At 41.3% G+C, this 11,002-nt stretch overlaps 1 protein-coding gene across 2 annotated transcripts in view; it reads right to left on the bottom strand.

The window, feature by feature from the left end:
* Window positions 1–991: 991 nt before the first annotated feature.
* The window catches only part of LOC119695865 (neuronal acetylcholine receptor subunit alpha-7-like), a 57,949-nt gene continuing 47,938 nt past the window's right edge, over window positions 992–11,002 (bottom strand). For both annotated transcript variants that reach the window (XM_038125066.1, XM_038125065.1), the window contains 2 exons: window positions 7,259–7,368; window positions 992–2,047 (listed from right to left, as the gene is read on the bottom strand). In XM_038125066.1, the coding sequence (XP_037980994.1) occupies window positions 1,526–2,047; window positions 7,259–7,368 (632 nt within the window). In that variant the 3' untranslated portion in view covers window positions 992–1,525. The remainder of the gene's footprint in view (window positions 2,048–7,258; window positions 7,369–11,002) is intronic.

Here is an 11,002-nt window from a genome sequence, read left to right as displayed (position 1 = left end):
ATAGTAGCATATTGCTTCAATCTGTAGAACTACCAGCTTCACCATCCATTTTAGAAGGAAGTACTTCTCGTTGAGTAAAATCATGATCATATTCTTTCTTTCGAACAATGATGGTGTGAAGGATCCCATCATGCAGACAGGGGAAATGTTAATTTTTTACTAACCCTGGAAGAACAGGAAGTTGAAAGCCAGAGAAGAAAACAGATTGTTATTTTCTACTAGTAAATATTCAGAAAAATGTTGTGTTACTCCAAAGGGGAAAGGTGTCTACAACAGACCACGTTCTTTTGTAGCCCAGCTGTGATCAGTAGGAAAAATAAAACCATGCAACAAAGGAGTCATTCACACCAACAGTACTGGGTAGAAAAAACCTGTTATTAAGAATAGTGAGATTTTCCCCCCCCCTATATTCCAGGAAGTGGCATCATTCAATTATGTTTTATTAACATATAGATATTATATTAGAGAATATTTAGGGACAAAAAATTGATAAGTAACATTGATACATTAAAATTGAGCAAAATAAAATAAGTCTTTTATGCACTCCTTTTAACAAAGCCCAGTGACCACACAGAAAGGAAAGGAAACTCTACTAATAGAATTTTCAAAAAAATACTACTTCAGTGGTATAGACTGGATAGGAAATCTGAGGGAAATTAAATCTGTGGACCATTTCCTAGATATTATGGAGCCACAAGATTCTGCCCTAATTGCACGGAGTTAGTCACTATTAGGTTGGCAACTGTGTTCCAAGAGAGCAGTGATATTTTAAATTAAATAGACTTTCAAGGTGACAGAAGCAGTTAAGCAAGCATTGTAAATTACATATATGATTGTCAGCAAGGAGAAAGAATTCTCTTTCCAATGTCACAACCAATATTTCCTAATTAAAAACAAACAAACAAACAAACAAAAACACCTAAAGAGATTTTCTGGGAAAGATAGAGTCTTAACAAATTTACCAAGAAAGCATTCCAGTCATTGTGCTAGCTTGAGCTAATATGATGACAGTTTATTTTCATAAATACAATATACAGCGTCATGAGACTGTGAAGATATGTCTTTCAAATCTCAGAAGTGCATGTCACAGCCACACCAAACAATAATTACAAGACATAGACATACTGAAAACAATAAAATGATGCAAAAATTATAGTCTTCAATGGTCATTTAAATTAACAATATCCAAAAGTTCACAAATTCAAAGTAACACATTGATACTAGTGTTAGCTTGTAATAAATATATTATAGTATTGTAATGTATTGAATTCTTGTCTATCACTTATCACAGATCATGACATAATTACATGTGGCACTAGTCTATGAAATAAGTAACGGAGTTCAATATATTTACTATTCAATAACTACAATCACTAACATCAGGAATAATTATGTCCTGAAATTATTTTAATCCCCTTCTGTGTATGTTTGCACATATAAGTACACTTCTCTATTTGAGTTAAATTATCTAGTAAAATTACTGGTAATATTCATTTTTTTATTATCATGCTCATCCTTGAAAATCTTATGCAAAATCCTTTGAAACAGCTTCTATAAAATTTGGAGCAGACATGAGTATTGTAAATGTGCAAATGATGGCAAAAAGAGTAAATGCAACCAGACATAATCTGTCTATGACAGCAGCTGCAAACTTCCATTCACTGCAGATCTCTTCACCCTCATCTTGTTTCCTGAACCGCATCGCTATGAACTGGACTTCCTCCAGGATCTTCACAATCACTGGAAGAGTGTCCATTAAAGCTTTCTTTTGTACAAGCTCAATATCTTCTGCTAAGGGGCAGGTCATCTTTCCACCCTTGCTGCCCAGGTCGTTCTGCTGTGGGCAGCATGGGCTCTCCATGGTGTGGTAGCTGTAGATGGTGTTGCCGTTGCTGGACTGGTGGCCGGGAAGGACATTCACTTCCAGGCTGTTTACACTCAGCTGCTGCTTGGAATAGCTGTACTTGCAAGAGAGGGGCTTTATGTTTTCCCCAGGTTTCTTCATTCGTAAAAACCAAGCACACCAATTCAGCAGGACGACACGGACCTGAAAGAGAGTTACCGTGGCAGAAACATAGGAGACTCTTCAGCATTTTAAAAGTTTTTGTGACTATTATATTTAGTCTACACGGTTAGAAACACTGATGGATTTCGGTGTTCTCCAGCTATCTGCTTTCAAAATGTTTCTTTGAGGGTCTAGGCTTCTACCAGGGATCGCCCTTTTTTGGATCTGTCTTGAACACAGGGGTGTCCAATACCCACTTAGCTTATAAAGCAAAAGAGATGTAAAATCTTTCTTTACAAAATGGTCCTTGGAGACCTATCTTTATCAAACATTTTGAGATCTCTGCAATTGAGCAGACAGCCCAAAATCGGCTGCATGGCTTTTAAACATTTCTCAGCTTGTAACGAAAGAGATACAGTTAAATACTTTTGGGTGCCAATGTTTAGATTTTGCTGAAAAAAATCAGTATATGACAGATTCTAGAACATTTCTCATCCCCACTGCTATTGTTTACATCTAAATAAAAGACCTTGGTTGGGTTTTCAGGGGTTTTTTGAAAGCTATTTTATACTCTTTTGAGGAGTTCATGTACGTAATACAGCAGGCCTTTTTTTTCAAAAGAGTAAATCAATTACATTTAACAGTTCAAAATCTAAGTGCCGCTATTAACTGCTGTCATTTCCCTGTGTGCTGGTGCATCACGAGATGCTCCAACATGCACATGGCAGATTGTGCCTCATATGTTTCTTGTCAAGGTCATTAAGTGAGCTAACTCCAGAGAGTGCTTCCAGAATTTTTTTCCAGTGAACTGACCTTCAGTTTGATCTGAGTTTGAGCCTGAGCCTGCCAGAATTCCTATTGGTAACATTGCTAACTGCAAAAGGCAGGAAAAAGGCTGTGGATTCAGCAACATCTTGTGTGAAGAGCAGCAAACTAAATTAGCAAAATCTTGAATTATAAAATCCTCCAGATGTTATGCATACAAAAAGGTCATTTACAATGTGCTTGAGAGGGACCGTCCATGCATTCAGGCCTTTTTGATGACTTTATTATCCTGGCTGCAAGCCAAATAATCTGACATCAAGGAGGGAACAGATGTGGCTTCTGGTTTTCTTTTTGAGCCTTGACTCCCAAGGACTCCCTGTGTAATCCTGCTTACTTTGTTCACATTTGACTTGGGACCATACTTTGCCTCCAAAGCTTTTTTAGATGCAGGAAAAGTTGACTCCTGTGTTTGCACAGTACAGATACAGGAATGGGGAAATTACAGCTAGCACTTGGACTTACTGTTGTAATGACAAGCATAATTTCAGAAAGGAGGAAGCCTAAGTAATCACAGATAGGAATAATATTAATAATAATAATAATAAGAGCCAAAGCAAATGACCAGTGAAAGGCAGTTACACAATTTTTTAATTCTGCAATGCAAGCTCTTGTATGTCACAGTTCTATACCATTTTCTGTGAGCCACTTTGCTTTTCTCCCACTCGTGAATTTTTTGTTCTTCATCATCGTCATGATTTTGGCTGGAATAGAGTTAATTTTTTTCCTAGTAGCTGATACAGTGTGGTGTTTTAGATTCAGTATGAGAATAACATTGATAAAACACTGATGTTTTGGCTATTGGAAAGTAGTGCTTACCCTGAATCAAGGACTTTTCAGTTACCTGTGCTCTACTAGTGAGCAGGTATACACAATGCCATGAGGAAGCATGGCCAGGACAGGTGACCTGAACTAGCCAGAGGGATCTTCCAAAAGGATATAAAGTGTGGGAAGTTGGTTGGAGGCCGCCAATTACTTCTCAAAAAACATGCTGTGCATCAGTCAGCAGGTGGTGAGCAATTGTGTTGTGCATCACTTGTTTCTCTTGCATTTTATTACTCTCTCTCATCCTTGCCGTTGTTATTTTTTTATTATTACTAATTAGTATAATTAACTTTATTCATATTATTATATTGTATTCTGTTTCAATTATTGAACTGTTCTTCTTTCAACCCACAAAGTGTTGGAGTTTTTTTCTTATTCTCACCATCACAAGGGAATGGAGCTAGGGTGTGAGCAAGTGGCTGTCTGGTACTTAAATGTTGGCTAGATTTAAACTATGAAAGTCCTGAAAGACTCTTTTCCATTATTCATATTATTTTGCTTTAAATATTTCATTATTTCCTCCACAGCCACCACAAACAAATATTTACCCATAGTGTTGCAGCTTAAAAAAGTGATTCTGCCTTTAATTGAACTTACTTAATTATAATGTGCTCAGACTGCTCATGCACACAAAATGGAACAACATGGAATGAAATAAAGGTCTTAATTTCTAGCAATGTGTCAACAGTGTCAGTTGCAAAGGGGAGAGAGAAGTTAATTCTCTAGGACTGTGAAATTCCAAAACACTTATTCAGACAAACTTTCTTATTAGAAAATGTTAATATGTCTGCCTTAACTCTGAAAGGATATGTGAGGTGAAAAAGCACTTTTATATAGGAATGCTGCTTTTTCCTTCAAGACAGAGTTTTTATTCCTTAGGGAAATTACTTTTATAACTACAGACAAACCCATTTCCCACAGAAAAATAAATACCCAGAAGGCAGTAACACAGCTTATAATTAGCTTGGATTTCAAATGCCCTATTTCCTTGAAAACACAGACACTCAGGCATCAATCTGTTCTTGTCATATGATAATATGAATCTGTACTCCCACCTGCACTGTCATATATGGATTTCTATGAAGGAAGTACACAGGTACAGCTGTCTCTAGAGGTCAACAACTCTTCTGTGAGCCTCTCCTAGCCATAATACAGCTGTACTGCTAGCTTCCATCACAGCCACCAGCCTGACCTACTCCAGAGCAGTCTCCAGTTAAAGCTCTCCTGATAAAGGACATCTGCACCTGAGCAGAGCTGTGCATGTCCAGGTTTGAAGCATATCAAAACAGAAGCCTGAAACATAACAAACCTGCTTTAACCACAAGAAAGAGCCAAAGATCTCTTGCCTTTTCCTACAAAACCCCTTCTTCCCTCAGTGCTTGGTCTCTCCATATCTCTTTCCCATGAAACAGTCTTGGCTGACAGTAGAGAAAGGTCAGTTGAGCTGTAGTCCATACCTGATCTTATCCACTCCTAAACAGCTCCTTAGCTGGGCCTTCTTTAGTATTTTTTTCCATGCTAGCTCAGCAGACATTATCAAAAGCATCCATCAGCCAGCAGCTCTCATTTCTCAACTGAGTAGCCAAAAAATGCCCTGACTGAACACCTTGGATTTAAATTCCTCTCTTGGAAAAAGATGGTTTGTAAGTCATCAAAGATTAATAGAAAGGAAGACACAATTCTAAGCATTGGAATAAAGAAAGTGAACACCTACAGAGAGGATAAACACTAACAGGCACTTTCCTCCCCCTTCTGTTGCAAAGTGCAAGCACAGACCCCTTGAGAGACAGGCAGGGAAAATAATGTGCTCAACTGTAAATGGTTTAGAAAGCAGCTGTGTTTAGGAAATGCATCCTTTCCAAATCTTCTGGGTCTGCAGAAGCTCCCACATATGCCCAATTGTCCAATGCCTCTCCCTGCAATTGACTCCAGCAGACAAATCCTTTTAAGCAGGACGTGAGAACAATCCTGTAACAATATCCAATTAATCAGGGCTAGAGTTTGCAATAAACTGATGCCTGGCTCTGACATGAAGAGAACATTGTGGGAAGTAAGTAAATGGTAAGGGAAGCAGCTGTTTACTGGAAATGCAGAAAAATGTAATACAAAAATTTTTCTTCTTTCTTAAGTTACTTCTTCAGATTTTTTTTTACTGAGCAGAAGTCATTCAAGGTGTCTCTGTAAGAAATACCTGCCATAGGTGGACAGGAAAAATTGGAAAGAAAAAACCAAAACAAACAAACAAACCTCAAAACAACAACAAAAATAATAAAGATGAACACGAATTCTAACAACTGAGCCTTGGCCATGGCTTGTAGAGTAAAAGTGCCTACTTCTGTGGGGTCAGCCTCTTCCCTACAGACTTGGCATTCACTCTTTTCCTCCTGATATCCCTCACCCTGTCAACTTGTCTGGTCTACACCTTTTACAGTCTATCATCTGAACTTCCCAGTTATGCTTTCCACAGTTTTTGCTTCCTGATGGCATGGTTTGTAATGTATGCCAGTTCAGCTGTCAGGACACTGAACAAGGCTTCTCCTGAATGAGGATTTGTCACACATTGTGTTTCCAGCCAAGAAAACACGAGACTGGTAGAGAGCAAGAGCTGACTTGCAGGGCCTGTGAGGAGGACTAACATAAGCCATTGTGTCTGGGCTCCTCAAAAAGCAATAAAATGGGTTCTGTTACACTGCAGACTCTGTCCATGAAGACATCTGAAGCATGTTTCCCAGATTTGTGCCCTCAGGTTTTGCCTACAAGCAGGTTCATACTGAGAATTCACATTCTCTGCTGCCTTGAAAGTAAGAGGTTTTTAAATCATCCAGCACTTTGAGAAATAATTGGAAAATGTCAGGATAATTGTGTAGCATGAAAAATGTGGTGAACAAGACATCAGAGGATGTTGTACAACCAGACTCCTACAAACTGGGTGGTAGATAGTTGACTATGACTATCTGCTTCTGCTTTTGTCCTTTTTCATTCTCTAAATACAAGCACACCTTGCCTATTCTAAAATCTATTAGAAAAAGGAGAGAAAGAGAAAGAACATAATTTTCTTTTAACTTGAAAATCTAAAGAAAACATTCCATTTGAAAGCCAGCTGGCGTTGGTGCCAGACCTTACTGGGCTGACAAAGTCTGCTGCTGCAGAGAAAAAAGGTTCCACATGCTAATACACTGGGAATAGATCAGATGGCAGCAGACAAACTGCCCAGTAGAGACTAGTGTTTGTTTAGCACATTCTGTCAGTACTGGTGTCTGCTGGATAAGAAATTAAAGGTCTGCACTTGCAAAGTGGGTGGTGAATGAGATAACTTTGCAATGACTCAACCACTCCATTATAAGGCTGAAAACAAAGGCCAAATAGGAGGTCCTATTTTTAATGGAGAATAGGGAAAACTGGTTTTAGTGGAAAAGTACATCTAGTACGCTTGCTGTTCCCTTCAATTGCAAACATAAGCGTAAACTATGCTGTTTGTAACTGAATCTTCAGATTAACGGGAAACTACTTCTGCTTCTCACCTATAGCAAGTTTACTGTAGCTTTTAGACAATTTTCTTTTCTTTCAGTAGCAACCTCCTGAATGTTTATCACCGAAGCTGCTTACCCATTTGGGCATCTTTCCTGCTTGGGGGTCATGATGGTGAAACTGCAGAACGAGCACTGTTACCACCACAGACAGACCAACGATGACCATGATGCTAGCGAAATACTGAGCTGCAAGCAAAAGGAGGACTTGGTTATGGGGGGCGGGAAATACAAAGAGCACATAATATTCCTTGGCCATGCCTCAAGATCTATATTTGAGAAGCACTGCATCACATCTGAACACCCTCTTCTCTGGTCTGCTGCACTGGAACATCTGAGGTCTCTGTCTGCTCAGCTCCCTTCTCTCCTGTGAGGGAAGACCCAGAACACATGGAAGGTGAAAAGTGTTTGGGTTTTGACCCTGAAGAGGAGTGTAGGGCCTCACAGTAAGAACACCTTAGTGCCTGCTGCCAGGACAGTAAGAAGTTTAGCTCACAACAGCCACTGAACACTATCATTCCCAGTCCTAGGCCTTCCATGATACCAGCAGAAGTGTTGGAGGGAGATGCTGTCCTCATGGTGCCTCAGTATCCCTTCAAAAAGTGTCACCAGCTCCCCATCTTTGCCCCGCTACTCGTCCCAGGTGGTTAGGCATATTTCTCATTACTCTTCTTAGCCCTCAAGACCACTTCTTCTGGTTCCTATGAAAGTACACTAAAGCCTCCTCAAATGCTAAATTTTAATCTGCTGTGCAGGAAAGAAACCAAGATCTTGAAAGCCAGAACGGAGGCTTGAAGCCACATCTCCCAAGTGGCACTCCAGCTTCCTCATGCCAGAAGTGAGGTTGATGCGCTGGAGCGCAAAGCAGAATTGCCCACGGGGTAATGACATTTGAAGGCTCCAGTGGCAAAATACCAGGGAGCATTACTGTTGGCTGACATAATGATACAGTGTGGGAGAGCACATCACACTGCCCCAGACTGCAGACTCTTGCAACCCTCAGCCCTCCCTCCCGCAGACTGAAGAAAAACTAAAAAATTCAATCAAAGCTCTAAAGCAGTTTTGTTCTGCCTGTGTTTCTTAATACCAAATCCCACTGCTTTGGGAGCAAAAAGCTTGTCTTCAACAATGAAGTTCTAAGGCCTTCCTGAAAACAAGGCTACAATTGCTTCAAGATGTATAGCTTTTCATGACAAAAATCAATTATGTATCTAGATTAGAAGAAAAGTCCCAAGGGTGAGATGAATTTAAAGGTCTCTATTGTGCTTATTCATAGAGAGGAGAGTCAACAAGCAGGCAGAAGCGGAGCAAACCAGGTTTCATGGAAGTTGTTACATACCTCATGTAAAAGAAACACAGTAGTGTTGATATTGTTAGTTTAATTACTGACATGAGTCAGTAAATAACTTCCTTAAACTCTATGCATTTTGATGCCACCAGACTTCAAAGGCCTGAAATGGTCCATTTAAAATGGCTTTAGCTAAGATTTTTTACATATCCTTGGAAAATTAGTCACCTGGTTAAACTTGGAAACAACCTGATATAATCTGACTCAAGATCCTAGCCACTGATTAGCAGAGGAATTTATGCTCCCAGGTTTTTTTATCCTGTAAACCCAGGAACAGATGTCAGGACACTGCTGTATAGAACAGCTATTAAATAGAAAAGAGTTCTCTCCAGAACAGACTAGAAACCAGAGGGGAGCCAGGGACCCATAAAGAAAGATATTTTATAGTTTTGCATGGTGGTAGGCAAGGAAGAGGCTGGAGATGTGTTGTTTGTATTTTGAGGGGAGGAGTAGGGTGCTCCCGTTGAAGGTACACTGAAGTCTTCATTGGAAAATAAGGATGGAGGACGTAGTGCAAGATACTTCAGCCCTATGTGTTACTATGAGGCAGTCAAATGTGTACAAGATATCTCTGAAATCTGGCAGGTAGATCTATGCCCACCAGATAGGTGCAGGTGCTGTATTTAGAGAGAAAGTTGCAAAGTCCTGGAAATGCCCAGCACTGCTCTAAGGCTGGGTTTTGCCAGTCCTGAAGAGACAACAGTGAAAGTGGAGGAAAAATAGCAATGACTGGCACAGCTACTGGTCTTTCACATCTCTAGCTGGAGATATGAAAGGCTGTTGCCTCCTTTTGTGTGACAGGAGAAGGTAGAACTAATAGCCATTGATCACAAAGGAATTGCTAGATCACATGCCCATGCATCTCCTTGACTAAAAACCTGACTGTCCTTAAAATCTAGAACCAGGCAGGGATGGCCAAGACCCTGGATCTAGACTCAGTCACCACTCCCCTGTAAGGGAAGGAAAGGCCTCAGAACTCAGTGGGTATGCCCATAAAGCAAAAAAAAGGGTACGGCTCTGAAATTATATCCTTACTTACTCAGCATTTTCTGATTTTTCTTCCAGGGCTTAATAGTACATCCTCTCTTTCCTGGCAGCAGAAAAACATAGTCTTACTGCAGCAGGAGAACTGATAAGGAAAACTCCTGTGCTGTACTCCATGCACATCCTTAAAAGCATGGCCTAGTCTTCCAGTCTCCTCATTTCTGTTCCTGACAGTCTTTTGCCCTTGCACCAGCAAGGTTAAACCCATCACTTGGTGACAGCTACAAGGGCTGCTGTCCTGTTTACCTGTGAGGAGTCAATTCAGTTTTGTTATGCCTCAACAATGGTTGTCAGAGGCATGCAGGAGAGGGGTTGCACATGCGCCATGTCCAGGAGGCAGCCAGGAGAAGATGGAGGAAAGCCTTGTCTCTGGGGACACTTTGCCTGGCCTCCAGGTCATGTCTTGCATGTGACAGGCAGCCACCAGGGGAACACTGAAGACACTGTACCCCAGAGACACTGTCCAGTCAGATGGCAAAAGGTCTCTACCAATGGACTGCTCTGGGACACTGGACTGGGACAATGGTCTCCTGTCAGCATGCAGACTTTGGAAGGAGATGGGGGCACAAAAAGTAACTGCATCATAAGCCTTGGGGGCTCTTTAGGGCCTGTTCTGTCCTTTGCCTCTTGTCTTTTTGGGGGCTTCTTGAGTCTTATGCTTTTGCCCTAGCCCCAGCTGACCTTTTGGCTCTCCTGCCCTTGCTGGCTCTTGCCTCACATCTGTCCTACACCCTTGTGTCCCTGAGCTGTGCCCGGCCTGCTTCGTCCCTGCATCCCCGCCTGAGCCACCTGCATCCAACCCTGCCCACCTCCGAGCCTGCCCACCACTGTGATCCTTGCTGTGACACTGTCCGGGGTCCTGGCCCTCCTACCCGATCCCCCCTCACCTCATGTCCGGCTGCCCCAAGATCTGTCCACAGGTAGGCAGTGTGCATAGCCTCAGGACAGCGAGGGTGCTCTGTGACCTTGGGAGGTAACACCTTCTTTTTCCCTCTGTCTCCTCTCTCTCTCCCTCTCTCCTATTTTTCTCTCTCTTGCTCCATCTTCTCTAGCTCTCTTTAGCAGAGTAAATCCTTTTTATTTTGTCTTTACCAATAAATGGTTCTCAGATACAACATTTGCCTCGTTTGGCTTAATTTCGCTCCCGACCATCCACTATTAAAAGAACTCCTTGCAGTTCCCCACAGTGGAATGCGACATCACCTCTGGCACCCTGATTATGACTATGACTCAGCTCTCTCCAGCAACCTTGTGAGCAGAGAAGCCTTTCTGCTTAAAGGATCAAGCTACAATGCTCATGGATAATACTTCCCTTGGAGCCACAGGACTTCAATCTTCACTCATTCTACCCTAGCCCCCCACTGCCGTGAATTAGCAAACTCTATTTCTGGGTCTCCACTGATGTTGCTGAGCACAGAAATAGGATGTTGT

Source organism: Motacilla alba, chromosome Z (genome assembly GCF_015832195.1).
Source record: "Motacilla alba alba isolate MOTALB_02 chromosome Z, Motacilla_alba_V1.0_pri, whole genome shotgun sequence".
Taxonomy (NCBI): Eukaryota; Metazoa; Chordata; class Aves; order Passeriformes; family Motacillidae; genus Motacilla; species Motacilla alba.
This window is presented reverse-complemented; position numbering and strand designations above follow the sequence as displayed.